The sequence below is a fragment of the Oncorhynchus nerka genome, linkage group LG8 (genome assembly GCF_034236695.1).
Source record: "Oncorhynchus nerka isolate Pitt River linkage group LG8, Oner_Uvic_2.0, whole genome shotgun sequence".
Lineage (NCBI taxonomy): Eukaryota > Metazoa > Chordata > Actinopteri > Salmoniformes > Salmonidae > Oncorhynchus > Oncorhynchus nerka.
In genome coordinates this window covers 52,581,691-52,595,050 of record NC_088403.1, presented here as the reverse complement: position 1 = coordinate 52,595,050, position 13,360 = coordinate 52,581,691, and the positions used below count along the sequence as shown (strand labels likewise).

Here is a 13,360-nt window from a genome sequence, read left to right as displayed (position 1 = left end):
GGGCAGCTGGGAGGAGGTACTCTTGTTCTCCATGGACTTCACAGTGTCCCAGAACTTTTTGGAGTTGGAGCTACAGGATGCAAACTTCTGCCTGAAGAAGCTGGCCTTAGCTGACTGCGTGTATTGGTTCCTGACTTCCCTGAACAGTTGCATATCATGGGGGCTATTCGATGCTATTGCAGTCCGCCACAGGATGTTTTTGTGCTGGTCGAGGGCAGTCAGGTCTGGAGTGAACCAAGGGCTGTATCTGTTCTTGGTTCTGCATTTTTTGAACGGAGCATGCTTATCTAAAATGGTGAGGAAGTTACTTTTAAAGAATGACCAGGCATCCTCAACTGACGGGATGAGGTCAATGTCCTTCCAGGATACCCGGGCCAGGTCGATTAGAAAGGCCTGCTCACAGAAGTGTTTTAGGGAGCGTTTGACAGTGATGAGGGTGGTCGTTTGACTGCGGCTCCGTGGCGGATACAGGCAATGAGGCAGTGATCGCTGAGATCCTGGTTGAAGACAGCGGAGGTGTATTTGGAGGGCCAGTTGGTCAGGATGACGTCTATGAGGGTGCCCTTGTTTACAGAGTTAGGGTTGTACCTGGTGGGTTCCTTGATGATTTGAGTGAGATTGAGGGCATCTAGCTTACATTGTAGGACTGCCGGGGTGTTAAGCATATCCCAGTTTAGGTCACCTAACAGAACAAACTCTGAAGCTAGATGGGGGCGATCAATTCACAAATGGTGTCAGGGCACAGCTGGGAGCTGAGGGTGGCCGGTAGCAGGCGGCAACAGTGAGAGACTTATTTCTGGAGAGGTAATTTTCAAAATTAGTAGTTCGAACTGTTTGGGTATGGACCTGGAAAGTATGACATTACTTTGCAGGCTATCTCTGCAGTAGACTGCAACTCCGCCCCCTTTGGTAGTTCTATCTTGACGGAAGATGTTATAGTTGGGTATGGAAATCTCTGAATTTTTGGTGGCCTTCCTGAGCCAGGATTCAGACACGGCAAGGACATCAGGGTTAGCAGAGTGTGCTAAAGCAGTGAGTAAAACAAACTTAGGGAGGAGGCTTCTGATGTTGACATGCATAAAACCAAGGCTTTTCGATCACAGAAGTCAACAAATGAGGGTACCTGGGGACATGTAGGGCCTGGGTTTACCTCCACATCACCCGCGGAACAGAAAGGAGTAGTATGAGGGTGCGGCTAAAGGCTATCAAAACTGGTCGCCTAGGCGTTGGGGGCAGAGGATAAGAGGAGCAGGTTTCTGGGCATGGTAGAATATATTCAGGGCATAATGCACAGACAGGGGTATGGTGGGGTGCGGGTACAGCGGAGGTAAGCCCAGGCACTGGGTGATGATGAGACAGGTTGTATCTCTGGACATGCTGGTTGTAATGGGTGAGGTCACCGCATGTGTGGGAGGTGGGACAAAGGAGGTAACAGGGGTATGCAGAGTGGGTCTAGGGGCTCCATTGTGAACTAAAACAATTATAACTAACCTGAACAACAGTATACAAGGCATATTGACATCTGAGAGAGACATACAGCGAGGCATACAGTAATCACAGGTGTTGAATTTGGAAATCTAGCTAAAAACAGTAGGCGAGGCTAATCCGCTAGCACAACAAACAGCAGGTAAAATGGCGTTGACTAGGCAACGGGGCCGACAGGTAAGACAAACAAGCAGAAAGGAGTACCGTGATTAATGGACAGTCCAGCGTGGTCAGCTATGTAGCCAAGAGATCAGTGTCCAGGGGGCAGCGGTGGATGGGCAGGGGGCTGGCGAGTGTTATCCAGGTTTTTTTAATTTTTTTTTTTTTTTTTTTTTAAACTAACAATGACTAACTAGCTTGTAGCTAGTTAGCTGGTTAAGCGTCTGGAGGTTCTTGAGTGTGTCATAAAAATAAAAATAAGAGTAAAAGTAATAGCGATTCCGTATCACATTGGGTGAGGCAGGTTTCCGGAAGGTATAAACAAATTAAAAATCAAAAGAGATAGAAAGTAAATGGGGTCAGAGAGTGATTGGGACGCGGTGGTACAGACGGTTAGCAGGCCTGTGCTAACAAGCTAACAGTTCGTAGGCCCGAGCTAACAAGGTAGCAGTTAGCGGACCGGAGCTTGACAAGCTAGCCGTTAGCAGGCCGAATTAGCAAGCAGGGAGATAGCGAGGGCTAGAGAGTTAACCTTTGGGGACGTCGCGATGGGGTGAGTCTGTTTATTTATTCCTCTTCATGCGGTGAGCTGGAGATACAGCGATTCAGAAAGCTCGCGGGCCTTGGCCAGCAGATGGATCTTTGGCGATGTCGCAGCGGAAAAGCCTGTTGAAACCCCCTCGGACGATTATGTCGGCGGACCAGTCGTGATGGATCGGCGGGGCTCCGTGTCGGCAGTAGAGGGTCAGTAGAGGGTCCAGGCCAATTGGCAAATTAGGTATTTTTGGACCTCTTCGGGTAGTCGGGAGATGGACTTGCATATGTTTTCTTATTAAATAACAGTTAAATAAATGACAACATACATTTTCCATTGTAAGTGTTTTTTCATTGTGTCAAAGTCAAGGGACAGCATTTACCAATGTAATTCAAGAATGACCCATCCCTTACTGACTAGGAATAGGGGGGGGGGGGGTGCTTAGTCCATTTTATAATGAGGTTTTCCTTTGGCCGGACCAAATGTGCTTTTGCTTTTGATTATCCAGTGGAATTGGGTCATTGGAATTGGTCTACCTGGAAAAAGAGGGGTTTGGGTTCTTGGAAATAAGCGCCTGGACTTTCTATGGCATATCGATATTCAGTTCATGTAGAGTTCACACTGCCCTGAGGTAATATTTTTCTACTCTGAAGTTCTCCCCCAGATTCTAATTCACACATGATGTTTTTAAAAAGCCCCCTAAAAGACACTGTATCAAATAAGACAAATGACGAACAACACTGGCGAATGTGTCCCCCAATTGAGTTTTATATGATGTCTCCATAACCACATGTCTCTGGTTGCGCTTCATTACAGCAAGAGAGACCAAACTCTGTGTGAACTCTGAGGATATGGCTAGATCTGTCGAATGCTGTAAAACACATATCTTCATTTATTTTACAATGAAATAGTACAAGAGCCTATAGTACGTTAGAAACCTCATCAAAATGGCGTTTCTATACAACCTGTATGTACATAACAGTAGTGTGTGGCAGCCAAACTCACACAAAGATAAATTCTCCTCAACAGTATCTCTTTGCTGTATTCTTTGACAGTCTCTCTGGTCATGGTTTTTAAAAGTTATGAAATCTCATGTAGTCTAGAATCCAACTTTGCTGTGGCCGGGGATGTGGAAGCTGTAGGCACGGAGAGCATTAGGCCCACTCCATTTAGCCACAGATCTCCCGGTCCGCTGGGTAGGTAGAGTTTGTCTTTTCAGACAAACTAAAATGGTTCAAAATACTAACCTAAAGGACAAATCTGAATCAAGTGCACCTACCGGCAATAGCGCAACACAAACAAATAAAAAAAGGAACGCAAGCCTTTATGGTTGGCTTTTCTACAGACATTTTTGGTGATCGACTAGGAATGCCTTGAAGATTGACCAGTGGATCGCGATCGACTCGTTGGTGACCACTGATGTCATAGATGTTACAGTATGTCTCTTATTATAAACCGGGTGGTTCGAGCCCTAAATGCTGATTGGCTGACAGCAGTGGTATATCAGACCACGGGTATGACGAAACATTTATTTTTACTGCTCTACTTACATTGGTCCCCTTTTATAATAGCAATAAGGCACCTCAGGGGTTTGTGGTATACGGCCAATATACCACGGCTAAGGGATGTGTCCGGGCACTCCGCATTGCGTTGTGCTTAAGAACAGCCCTTAGCCATGGTGTATTGGCCATACTCCAGACCCCCTCTGGCCTTATTGCTTAAATGACCAATGTAAAAGATGGATTTCCTGTTAAGAAGCAATGTAACATTGTGATGTCATTGTATAGCTTGTTTTTTTTTGTGCTCCCTTTGTTTCTATGACACTAGCTGGAGCCCTTTCTGATAGTGTCCCTTGCGTTTGGTGGACTAACATCTGTATTATACAGCTCAACAAAAGAAACTCAAGACTGACACTTCCATCTTTACAACAAGCGGACAAGTACACGCACACACACGCACACACACACACACGCACACACACACACACACGCTTCTGTTTATGCTGTCTGAAGATATTTCAGGATTACCTCTGTTCCAACCGCAACATATGTGAAGACCAGTCTTTGTTATTCTTGCCGTGAGAATGAAAGGGAGCGATAACACATCTCACTTAAAGGCCTGCAACTGTGAAAGCAAGAAAGAAAAATGAATCCAAACTCTTTCTACTTCAGTGTGCTTGGGATGGATTTTATGTTGAACAGCGGAGTAAAACATTTGAAAATGTCTAGCTGGAACCACTGTGGGCCTGTATCGTCAGTCTAAATTGAGGCTGTGACTGGTCACCACTATGTTTGACTGAGGCTGTGTGTCTCTCATTTCAGACGCGTCGATGTATGCACATTTTCTGTTCAACGCGTTTGACACGGATAAAGATGGATCTGTGAGTTTTGAGGTAAGCTTGTGTATCCTTCTTCAGATCCTATTCCTTTGACTGACACCATGCCAGCTGCACCACAGCGGCCCCAGCATCTCCTACACCCCCCACAGTTTTTAACTCACAATTGTTTTTTTTCATTAGATTAACAAAACAATTGGATGTTCTGAGTCCATGATAATGCAAAAATCACATCAAAAACAATATTTTAGGGTGATTCTTGAGTGACATTTTGATTGTGCACCTAGCGAGAGAGGACTGTGTTTGTCTAGCGATGTTTCTGGTCGTCACTATCTGGGCAAGTGGCAAAGTTATAAAACCTGCCTATTTCTACAATTTATCTTCTTAAAATCAGATTTTAAACCTAACCCTAACCACACTGCTAACCTTATGCTTAATCCTAACCTGAAATTAAAACCAAAAAGAAAATGTGTTTTTTCATTATTTTGGACAATATAGCCAATTTTGACTGCCGCTTACCCATCTACTGGGAACCAATGTTGTCGTAGGCTACTACGATGGCAGAGTTTGCCAACCAAATCCTCACCCGATTCATACAAATAATAATCATGATATCATTCTGCCAGGTAGGTGTACTTAGTACTTAACATTTCATTCAAAATGTTTTTGGGAAAGCCTTTCAATCTACTCATAAGACAGTTGCAGTATCATAAGTAGGCCTAGCCGATCGCTAACTGACTACACCGTAGATAAACCTGCATGCATGCACACACACACGAAGACTGATGTTGCAATATTTTTTTATGGAATATGAGAAACTTGTGCAAATGAATAAATTGTAATATGTTCAATAGGCTTACAGTAGCTAATTATTTTCTAGCCTAACTAGGCTGCATACTAGCCTACATATGCAAATGCCTGTCTGATATATGCCCCCCCCCCATCATTAGGCCTATAATTATTAGGCAACACATGCAGCCAAAACATCAAGGAACTCAGTATACATCTATCAGTGTGTGTGTGTCTCTGTTTTCTACCTCGACTGCATTGTCCTACGTTTCTTTGGCTGCAGTTTAACTGTGTGTGTGCCTTGAGTCATGTTCTTTGTTTGTCATCATCCTTATTGACTCATCTAACGGCCTCTCCCTCGCAATCCTTCCTCTCTTTTGCTTCTTTAGTTCCGCTATATTACAAAACATGGGCCTTATCTGTCAATTTGGTATCCCAGATTTTGCTGCAACGGACTCAAAAGCTTTTTTTTTGTGCTTTTTTTTTTCTCCCCACACAACCTTTTTACTGGTAATTTCATTTTTTACCTTTCGGTAGGAACGGCCTGGCAAACTGATGGCGCGTTTGACTTTGAACTTAACCAGACCGGCCCATCGTGGTAGGGGGGCCATTTCTCACTGCATCTGCCCAATAGAGAAAGCTGATAGATTATGTCAACAGAGAAAAAAGAAAAGGCTACTACAAAAATATATTAACATGCTCATCAGCAGCTGGCTGTGCCGCTCTCTTTTCACTGTCCAAAAAAATGGTTCAGCCCATCTGGCATCTGCCAGATTTGCCAGATGACCAATCTGCCCCTGATGACATCCCTGACATCACTCTCTGAAGTATAATGACCTAGATACATTTCTCATTTGAGATTTGGTTCTATAGTGTTATTCTTGTTGGAACACTCAGTCTTGACCAGTGTCGGTCAATCATGGTACTGGAGACACACAGGGTGTACAGGCTTTTAATTTCAATCTAGTCTTGACACCCATTTAACTTAAAGGCTTTGTTGATGACTTGAGTAGGGTGGGCTAATGCTGAGCTACAACAATAGCCTGCACACCCTGCTAGTCTTCAGGACCAGAATTTACAGGATGCAAGATATACAGTGCCTTCAGAAAATATTCACACCCCTTGACTTTTTCCACATTTTGTGTTGCAAAGTGGGATTAAAATGTATTTAAATGCTATTTTTTTGTCAACAATGTACACAAAAATACTAATGTCAAAGTTGAAGAAGAATTTTAACATTTGTAAAAAATAAAAAATAAAAAATAAAAATAAAACAGTAGCTAATAAGTATTCAACCCCCTGAGTTAATACATGTTACAATCACCTTTGGCAGCGATTACATCTGTTAGTCTTTCTGGGTAAACAACATAAGAGCTTTCCACACCTGGATTGTGCATCATTAGCCCGTTATTCTTTTCAAAATTCTTCAAGCTCTGTCAATTTGTTTGTTGATCATTGCCAGACAACCATTTTCAGGTCTTGCCATAGATTTTCAAGCAGATTTAAGTTAAAACTGTAACTCTGCCAATCAGGAACATTCACTGTCTTCTTGGTAAACAACTCCAGTGTAGATTTGGCCTTGATTTTTAGATTATTGTCAGAAAGTGAATTGCTATGCCACATTTTTTGCAGTTTTACTTTCGTGCCTTATTGCAAACAGGATGCATGTTTTGAAATATTTGTATTCTGTACAGGCTTCCTTCTTTTCACTTTGTCCTTTAGGTTAGTATTGTGAAGCAACTACAATGTTATTGATCCATCCTCAGTTTTCTCCTATCACAGCCATTACACTTTGTAACTATTTTAAAGTCACCATTGGCATCATGGTGAAATCCCTGAGCGGTTTCCTTCCTCTCCGACAACTGAGAATGCCTTTATCTTTGTAGTGACTGGGTGTATTGATACACCATCCTCAAAGGGATATTCAATGTCTGTTTTTTGTGTGTTTTTTTTACCCATCTACCAATAGCTGCCCTTCTTTTTTGAATTTAACTAGGCAAGTCAGTTAATAAAAAAATCTTATTTACAATGACGGCCTACCCCGGGTCAATTGTGCGCCGCCGTATGGGACTCCCAATCATGGCCAGATGTGATGCAGCCTGGATGTGATGCAGCCTTCTTTGCAATGCATTGGAAAACCTCCCTGATCTTTGTGGTTGAAAATGTTTGAAATTCAATGCTCGACTGAGGGACCTTACAGATAATTGTGTGTGTCAGGTATAGAGATGAGGTAGTCTCAATTTATGTGACTTAAAAAAATATATACTCCTGAACTTATGTAGGCTTGCTATAACAAAAGGGTTGAATACCTATTGACTCGAGACGTTTCAGCTCTTTAAATGTTTTATTCATTTATAAAAACAAACAAAAACACATTGTGGAGTATTGTGTAGCCAGGCCAGTGACACAAAATGTAAATGTAATTAGTCTTCAATTCAGGCTGTAACACAACAACATTTGGAAAAGTCAAGGGGTGTAAATACTTTCTGAAGGCACTGTCTAAGTATATATATATATATATATATATATATATATATATATATATATATATATATTATCTTTATATACTGTATCTCAATGGGACATTCCAGGTTAAATCATCTATTTTACAATACATATTTTAATATAGAATGTACAATTGTGGAGATTTCTTACATCAGTCTCTGAGAGTATGTGTGTCGTCTCAATCCTCTCCTAGTTACCTACCCCGTTGCCCTAGGAGCATTTGACAGAAGTCGATACAAAAAAAGTGAGCATTGCAAGGTTGTTAGAAGCTTCATACCCACAAGACACATGCTAACCGTGAAACTTCACTTAATTTGAATTGAGTCCAAATGGAATCCCCCCAGCATACATATAATTAACATTAATGAAGTGAATAATCTTGCTTATTAGGATAGAACAGTTGTCTTTGCTCATCACCCGAGTTATCTGGTGTTACAAAAACACGGTGCGTTCTTCTGTCCAAGAGTACTGTATCACACTCAAACATCTCTACAAATCAAATAATGTGCATTATTTATTATCTATGTTTCTGCACCCCAAGGATATAATGTGTGTTCATTTGTTTTTTGGGGGGGAAGAATATTGTTGTAAAGAATCATACTGATGAATGTGTTATAGGTGGCAGTAGCCTATCAGTTAAGAGCATTGGGTCAGTATCCAAAAGGTTGCTGGTTCAAATCCCAGCGGGGTATGTGCCCTTGAGCAAGGCACTTGACACCAATTGCTCCTCTGGATAAGAGTGTCTGCTAAAGGACTTACATGTTATATATTTTAGACTAGATACTTCAATCACTTAGATATGATAACCAGACCAAGTTCAATTCAATTTCCATATCACTTAGATATGGTAACCAAAAAGAGTTCAGTTCAAGTTCATTCTTTGTACGTGAGTAGAAATGTCTGATACCAGTATCATATCAACCCATTAAGGCTTCATAGATATTTCTGATATGTTTTTGGTACAATTTCCAATAGTTTGTGTTTCTACTGCAGGACTTTGTTATGGGCCTCTCTATCCTCCTCCGAGGCTCAGTCCAGGAGAAGCTCAACTGGGCGTTCAATCTGTATGATATTAATAAGGACGGACATATTACTAAAGAGGTACATACAATCAGTGGCGCAACTCGCTGTCTATATGACGTTAATTGAGTTACTTATTGATGTCTATAAATAGCAATAAAATACTGACCTAGTAATTGGTGATACTTTGCTTTATGTAGAAGTAAAGCATGACATATCTTTACATTTTGGTCAACCAGTCTCATGATATTTAAAAAGGATCCTCGTCTTTTCTTCACCTGGTCTTTTATACAGTGTACTTGTCAACCTTATCTTTACTCTCTGTTTAACAGGAAATGCTTGACATCATGAAGGCCATCTATGACATGATGGGGAAATGCACATATCCCCTACTCAAAGACGATACCCCTCGACAACATGTGGAGATATTTTTTCAGGTGTGTGTTTTTTTAAAAGTGCCATACATTGTTGCCAAAATGTGCATATTGCATTCACCATCATCATCAGCATGTATTGTAGGGACCAATAGTCCAATGCTTGTCATATTTAAATACAAGTTACCCTAAAGTAGTGGCATTTGTTATGTGGAATGAAATGAACTATTTACCATCTTTCCAATTAATTCATCCATGTGTACTATTACAATATACATATTTTGCATTGTCTTCCCAAACTCTCTGACGTTCCTGACGAACCTCGCGAATGTTCCTGACCAACAGAAGATGGATAAAAATAAGGATGGTGTTGTAACCATAGACGAGTTTATTGACTGCTGCCAAAATGTGAGTTATTTCCGCCGCCTTCTCTGCAATTGTATCACACATAATACAGTATTTAGTACCTCTGGTATACATTTTCAGTGATGTCTGAGTTCCTCTCTTTGTCCACCAGGATGAGAACATCATGAGGTCGATGCAGCTCTTTGAAAACGTCATTTAACTCGTGGCTGACCTGGAGAGATCTGGACTCGACTATCAACAGACACCAACCAACAACCGGCATACGGCGCAATGGACCACACAAATCATACATGTAATGGTATGAAACATTCTGGAATAACTGTAGCAATGGACCACACAAATCATACATGTAATGGTATGAAACATTCTGGAATAACTGTAGCAATGGACCACACAAATCATACATGTAATGGTATGAAACATTCTGGAATAACTGTAAAAAAAAATATTTAAAAAATTGATCTTTACAATCTTTCCTTTCCAATTTGAGTTTTGTGGTTTGATTAAGTAGATTGAACTCTTCTGTGTACAAAGACACACATATCTTAACAGCTGTGCTGCAGTCACCATTTACAGTATCTGCAGTACAGGAATCCAGCAAACTGGGTCATCACTGTTTCACACAGACACAAAATAATGAACCCCGCCTATTTCTAAGATGTATCTTCTTAAAATTGTATTCCAAACTTTAACCCTGATTTTATACCAAACCTTAAATTAAAACCAAAATGCAAATGTTTGTTTTCATGAATTTTTACGATATTGCCAATTTTGCATTTGTGCTTGTGTTATCTAGTGGAAACCAGCTAAATGTGTTATCTTATGCCACTGCCTTTGAACAGATGGACAACAATGAGCCTGGAAGGTGAAAGTTTGTATGATGAATAGTGACATAACTGTATGCTGAAATCAGGCTCAGAATTCCAGAATGTTCCTAACCACTGAGGTTTTTCAGCCACCACGGTCCATCCTTTGCTCTCCCAGCACCCAAGTAAAATAGACTTAACATTGTACCATTTAAAAAAAAAAAAGTGTATATACTCTAAGAATCTATGTGGAACTTTCAACTTTGTTCATGCTTACTTGCCAACTAAAATGAGACGATGCACTCCACGTTGAATTCGATGACGAGTCTGGACGGTGAAAAGTATCATTAGAAGCACACAGGTAGCTGTTACTTACATTGAGTATGCGATTAGGAGAAACAATTATCTTGCCACAAGATTATGCTGCTTTTAAATGTACTGTATTTTATTTGACTGTACATGTCTGTATTCCCCATGTGTCCTGTTGACTTGTTTTCATTCATGTTTCAAATAACAATTTTGCAGGTTACACTGGTATGTTGGATTTGAATGATATAGATATGATACATGGTAGATATGCTAGTCAATGTACAAAGGGATAGTCCGGTGGACAGTATTAAGCAGAAGCTCACTCTTGGGGGGAAATGATGGCCTTTTTGAATATGCAAGTTTATCACTGTCCTTTGCAGAGGGTCACTGGGGTGAAGCTATACAAGCAAATTGGAATCTGTCATACTTTGGTTTTGAGAGGTAGATCTGTTGCCCTGTCCAGAAACAACCCCTATCCCCAACTATCTAGAGTCTAGATTCTAGACAATTAAAAATGAAAAAACATTATTTCACCTTTATTTAACCAGGTAGACTGGTTGAGAACAAGTTCTCATTTACAACTGTGACCTGGCCAAGATAAAGCAAAGCAGTGCGACACAAACAACAACACAGAGTTACACATGGAATAAACAAACATACAGTCGACAATACAATAGAAAAAGTCTATATAGGGAGGTAAGGCAATAAATAGGCCATAGTGGCAAAATAATTACAATATAGCAATTAAACACTGGAGTGATAGTGGAGGATTGGACAGGTGGAAACAATATGGTGATAATTCCACTCAGCCTATCAGAGGGCAAGGTGGAGCTATGGCCATATTGCTTAAATATACTCAGTGTAGGGGTTGTTTCTGGACAGGGCCTGTGTTTTCCTTCATCTTGTTTGTGACGTGTCCAGTTTCCCTGCATATGAGGATTGATTGGCCCCTGCGGTCTCTGATTAGAGTCCTGATTGGCTCCAATCATGCTCAGGGACAGAGCATGCTGGGTAGCAGATGGGGCCCCTCCCTCCCCAATATCACTACTTACAGGATGATTCTGCTCCAAAACCCTACTTTATTGCCCATCCCTAAATTAAAAGTTTGTGGAAAGCAATGTGGACATGAGCAAGGAGGTATCTGCAGTATTTTGCATATTCTGTTTCCTTAATTGGCGATAACTTATTTATCCATGTAAATGTACCCCTGGGAATGTGTTCTGGAGTTCACAAGGAGAAGCATAGTCTAGGGAAATGACTTGTTTGTGTACCTAGCTTGATCTTATTTGACAAAGGATTTTGTTCAGTGGGCTAATTATCTCCTTAAAACATGGGTCGATTTAAGTAAGGACACAGCTACTTGGACAAGTCCAGGTTGTACCTGACGGTTTCACCATCTCAAAACGTGTTCTCCCTATTGAATGTGTCTCTGGCTAAGAAAGTGACTTCTGTCAATCTGTTATTCAACCTTACATCCTAATGTATTTAAATCCATCATAATAGCATGAGGTGCATGAGGGTAGTAATTGGGTGCTCTGAGTTCAGATTTTATTGCACTCAATCTGATCTTGGAAAATGAATTGATTGAACAAAGCCTGTTAAAACCTTCACAGATATATGCACAGGACTTAAATTGTATTTATTTTCTTACACGATGTACCAATGTTATTAGCTTATTTGAGTAGCCTCTGTGTGCTGAGTTTGTGGCTTGGATCCATTACAAAATGTTACAATACCGCCACCTTGTGGTACTCTGAGCCTACCACTTGGTTCAAAGAAATAATGTACTTTGAAATATTGGCAATTCAGGGATGCAGACGCTGCCAAGATTTAAAAAAAATCCCACACCCATTCAAATAACTTGCAATGGAGTCACGTTGTTACTCCAATCCTGAAAAAACTAGTTGAGTTGAGAAGCATTAAACACATTAGGTAAAACATTGATGACTTGAATCGTATTTTGAAATAGAAGTGCTGTATATTTTCCTCGAAGGACCTCTATAAAATGTTAAGGAACTATGTTCCTCTTTCACTCAATACAATATGCCATTTTGCAGGCGCTTTTAATCCAAAGCGATTTAGTCGTGCACGTTTCACATTTGGGTGGTCCCGGGAATCAAACCCACTACCCTGGCATTACAAGTGCCATGCTTTGAGCTACAGAGGACCACTCTAAAAATGTAGGAAGGAAAGACTCATCTTTCTGCCATTTAGCTAAATCTAGGAAACTGCTATCCAAGATAGTGTAGGTTTAATTTGTGCGGACCCATATAGGATTAGAAGGGTGATATAAAGGACCTTAAGCTGCACTGGACATGTCTTTGTGATTAGGTGAGTGCATTTTATAAGAGAGATTCAATAAACTGGTTTGAATGTTCATGTCCCCTGTGTTCAGATATTTCATGTGGTTGTGTCACTGTGGTGTGTAGTTATGTTCAATGTTCCCTCAAAAAAAAATTGTCACAGAGAAAGTTTCAGATCTGCTGAGCTCAAACTTGAACTTTGAAAATGCTGTGCAACTTCTGCCGTGTGTTTACTGTGAACAATAAGGCTGTACCCGCTTTAAGTCAGTTTTAACCGTGACCAAGTTGGCTACTGTTGGCTATATGATCATAATTTAGGCCTACCAGTGTGGCCTTGTGTCAAAAACAATGGAAGAAAACACATCCCACATGCT

The 13,360-nt window shown here is 40.8% G+C and overlaps 1 protein-coding gene across 1 annotated transcript in view; it reads left to right on the top strand.

Moving 5' to 3' along the window:
- The window catches only part of LOC115133555 (Kv channel-interacting protein 4-like), a 68,706-nt gene extending 55,646 nt beyond the window's left edge, over nt 1–13,060 (top strand). The window contains exons 4-8 of the mRNA XM_029666920.2: nt 4,501–4,571; nt 8,802–8,909; nt 9,161–9,265; nt 9,548–9,610; nt 9,720–13,060. Coding sequence (XP_029522780.1) covers nt 4,501–4,571; nt 8,802–8,909; nt 9,161–9,265; nt 9,548–9,610; nt 9,720–9,767 — 395 coding nt within the window. The 3' untranslated portion in view covers nt 9,768–13,060. The remainder of the gene's footprint in view (nt 1–4,500; nt 4,572–8,801; nt 8,910–9,160; nt 9,266–9,547; nt 9,611–9,719) is intronic.
- Nucleotides 13,061–13,360: the final 300 nt, after the last annotated feature.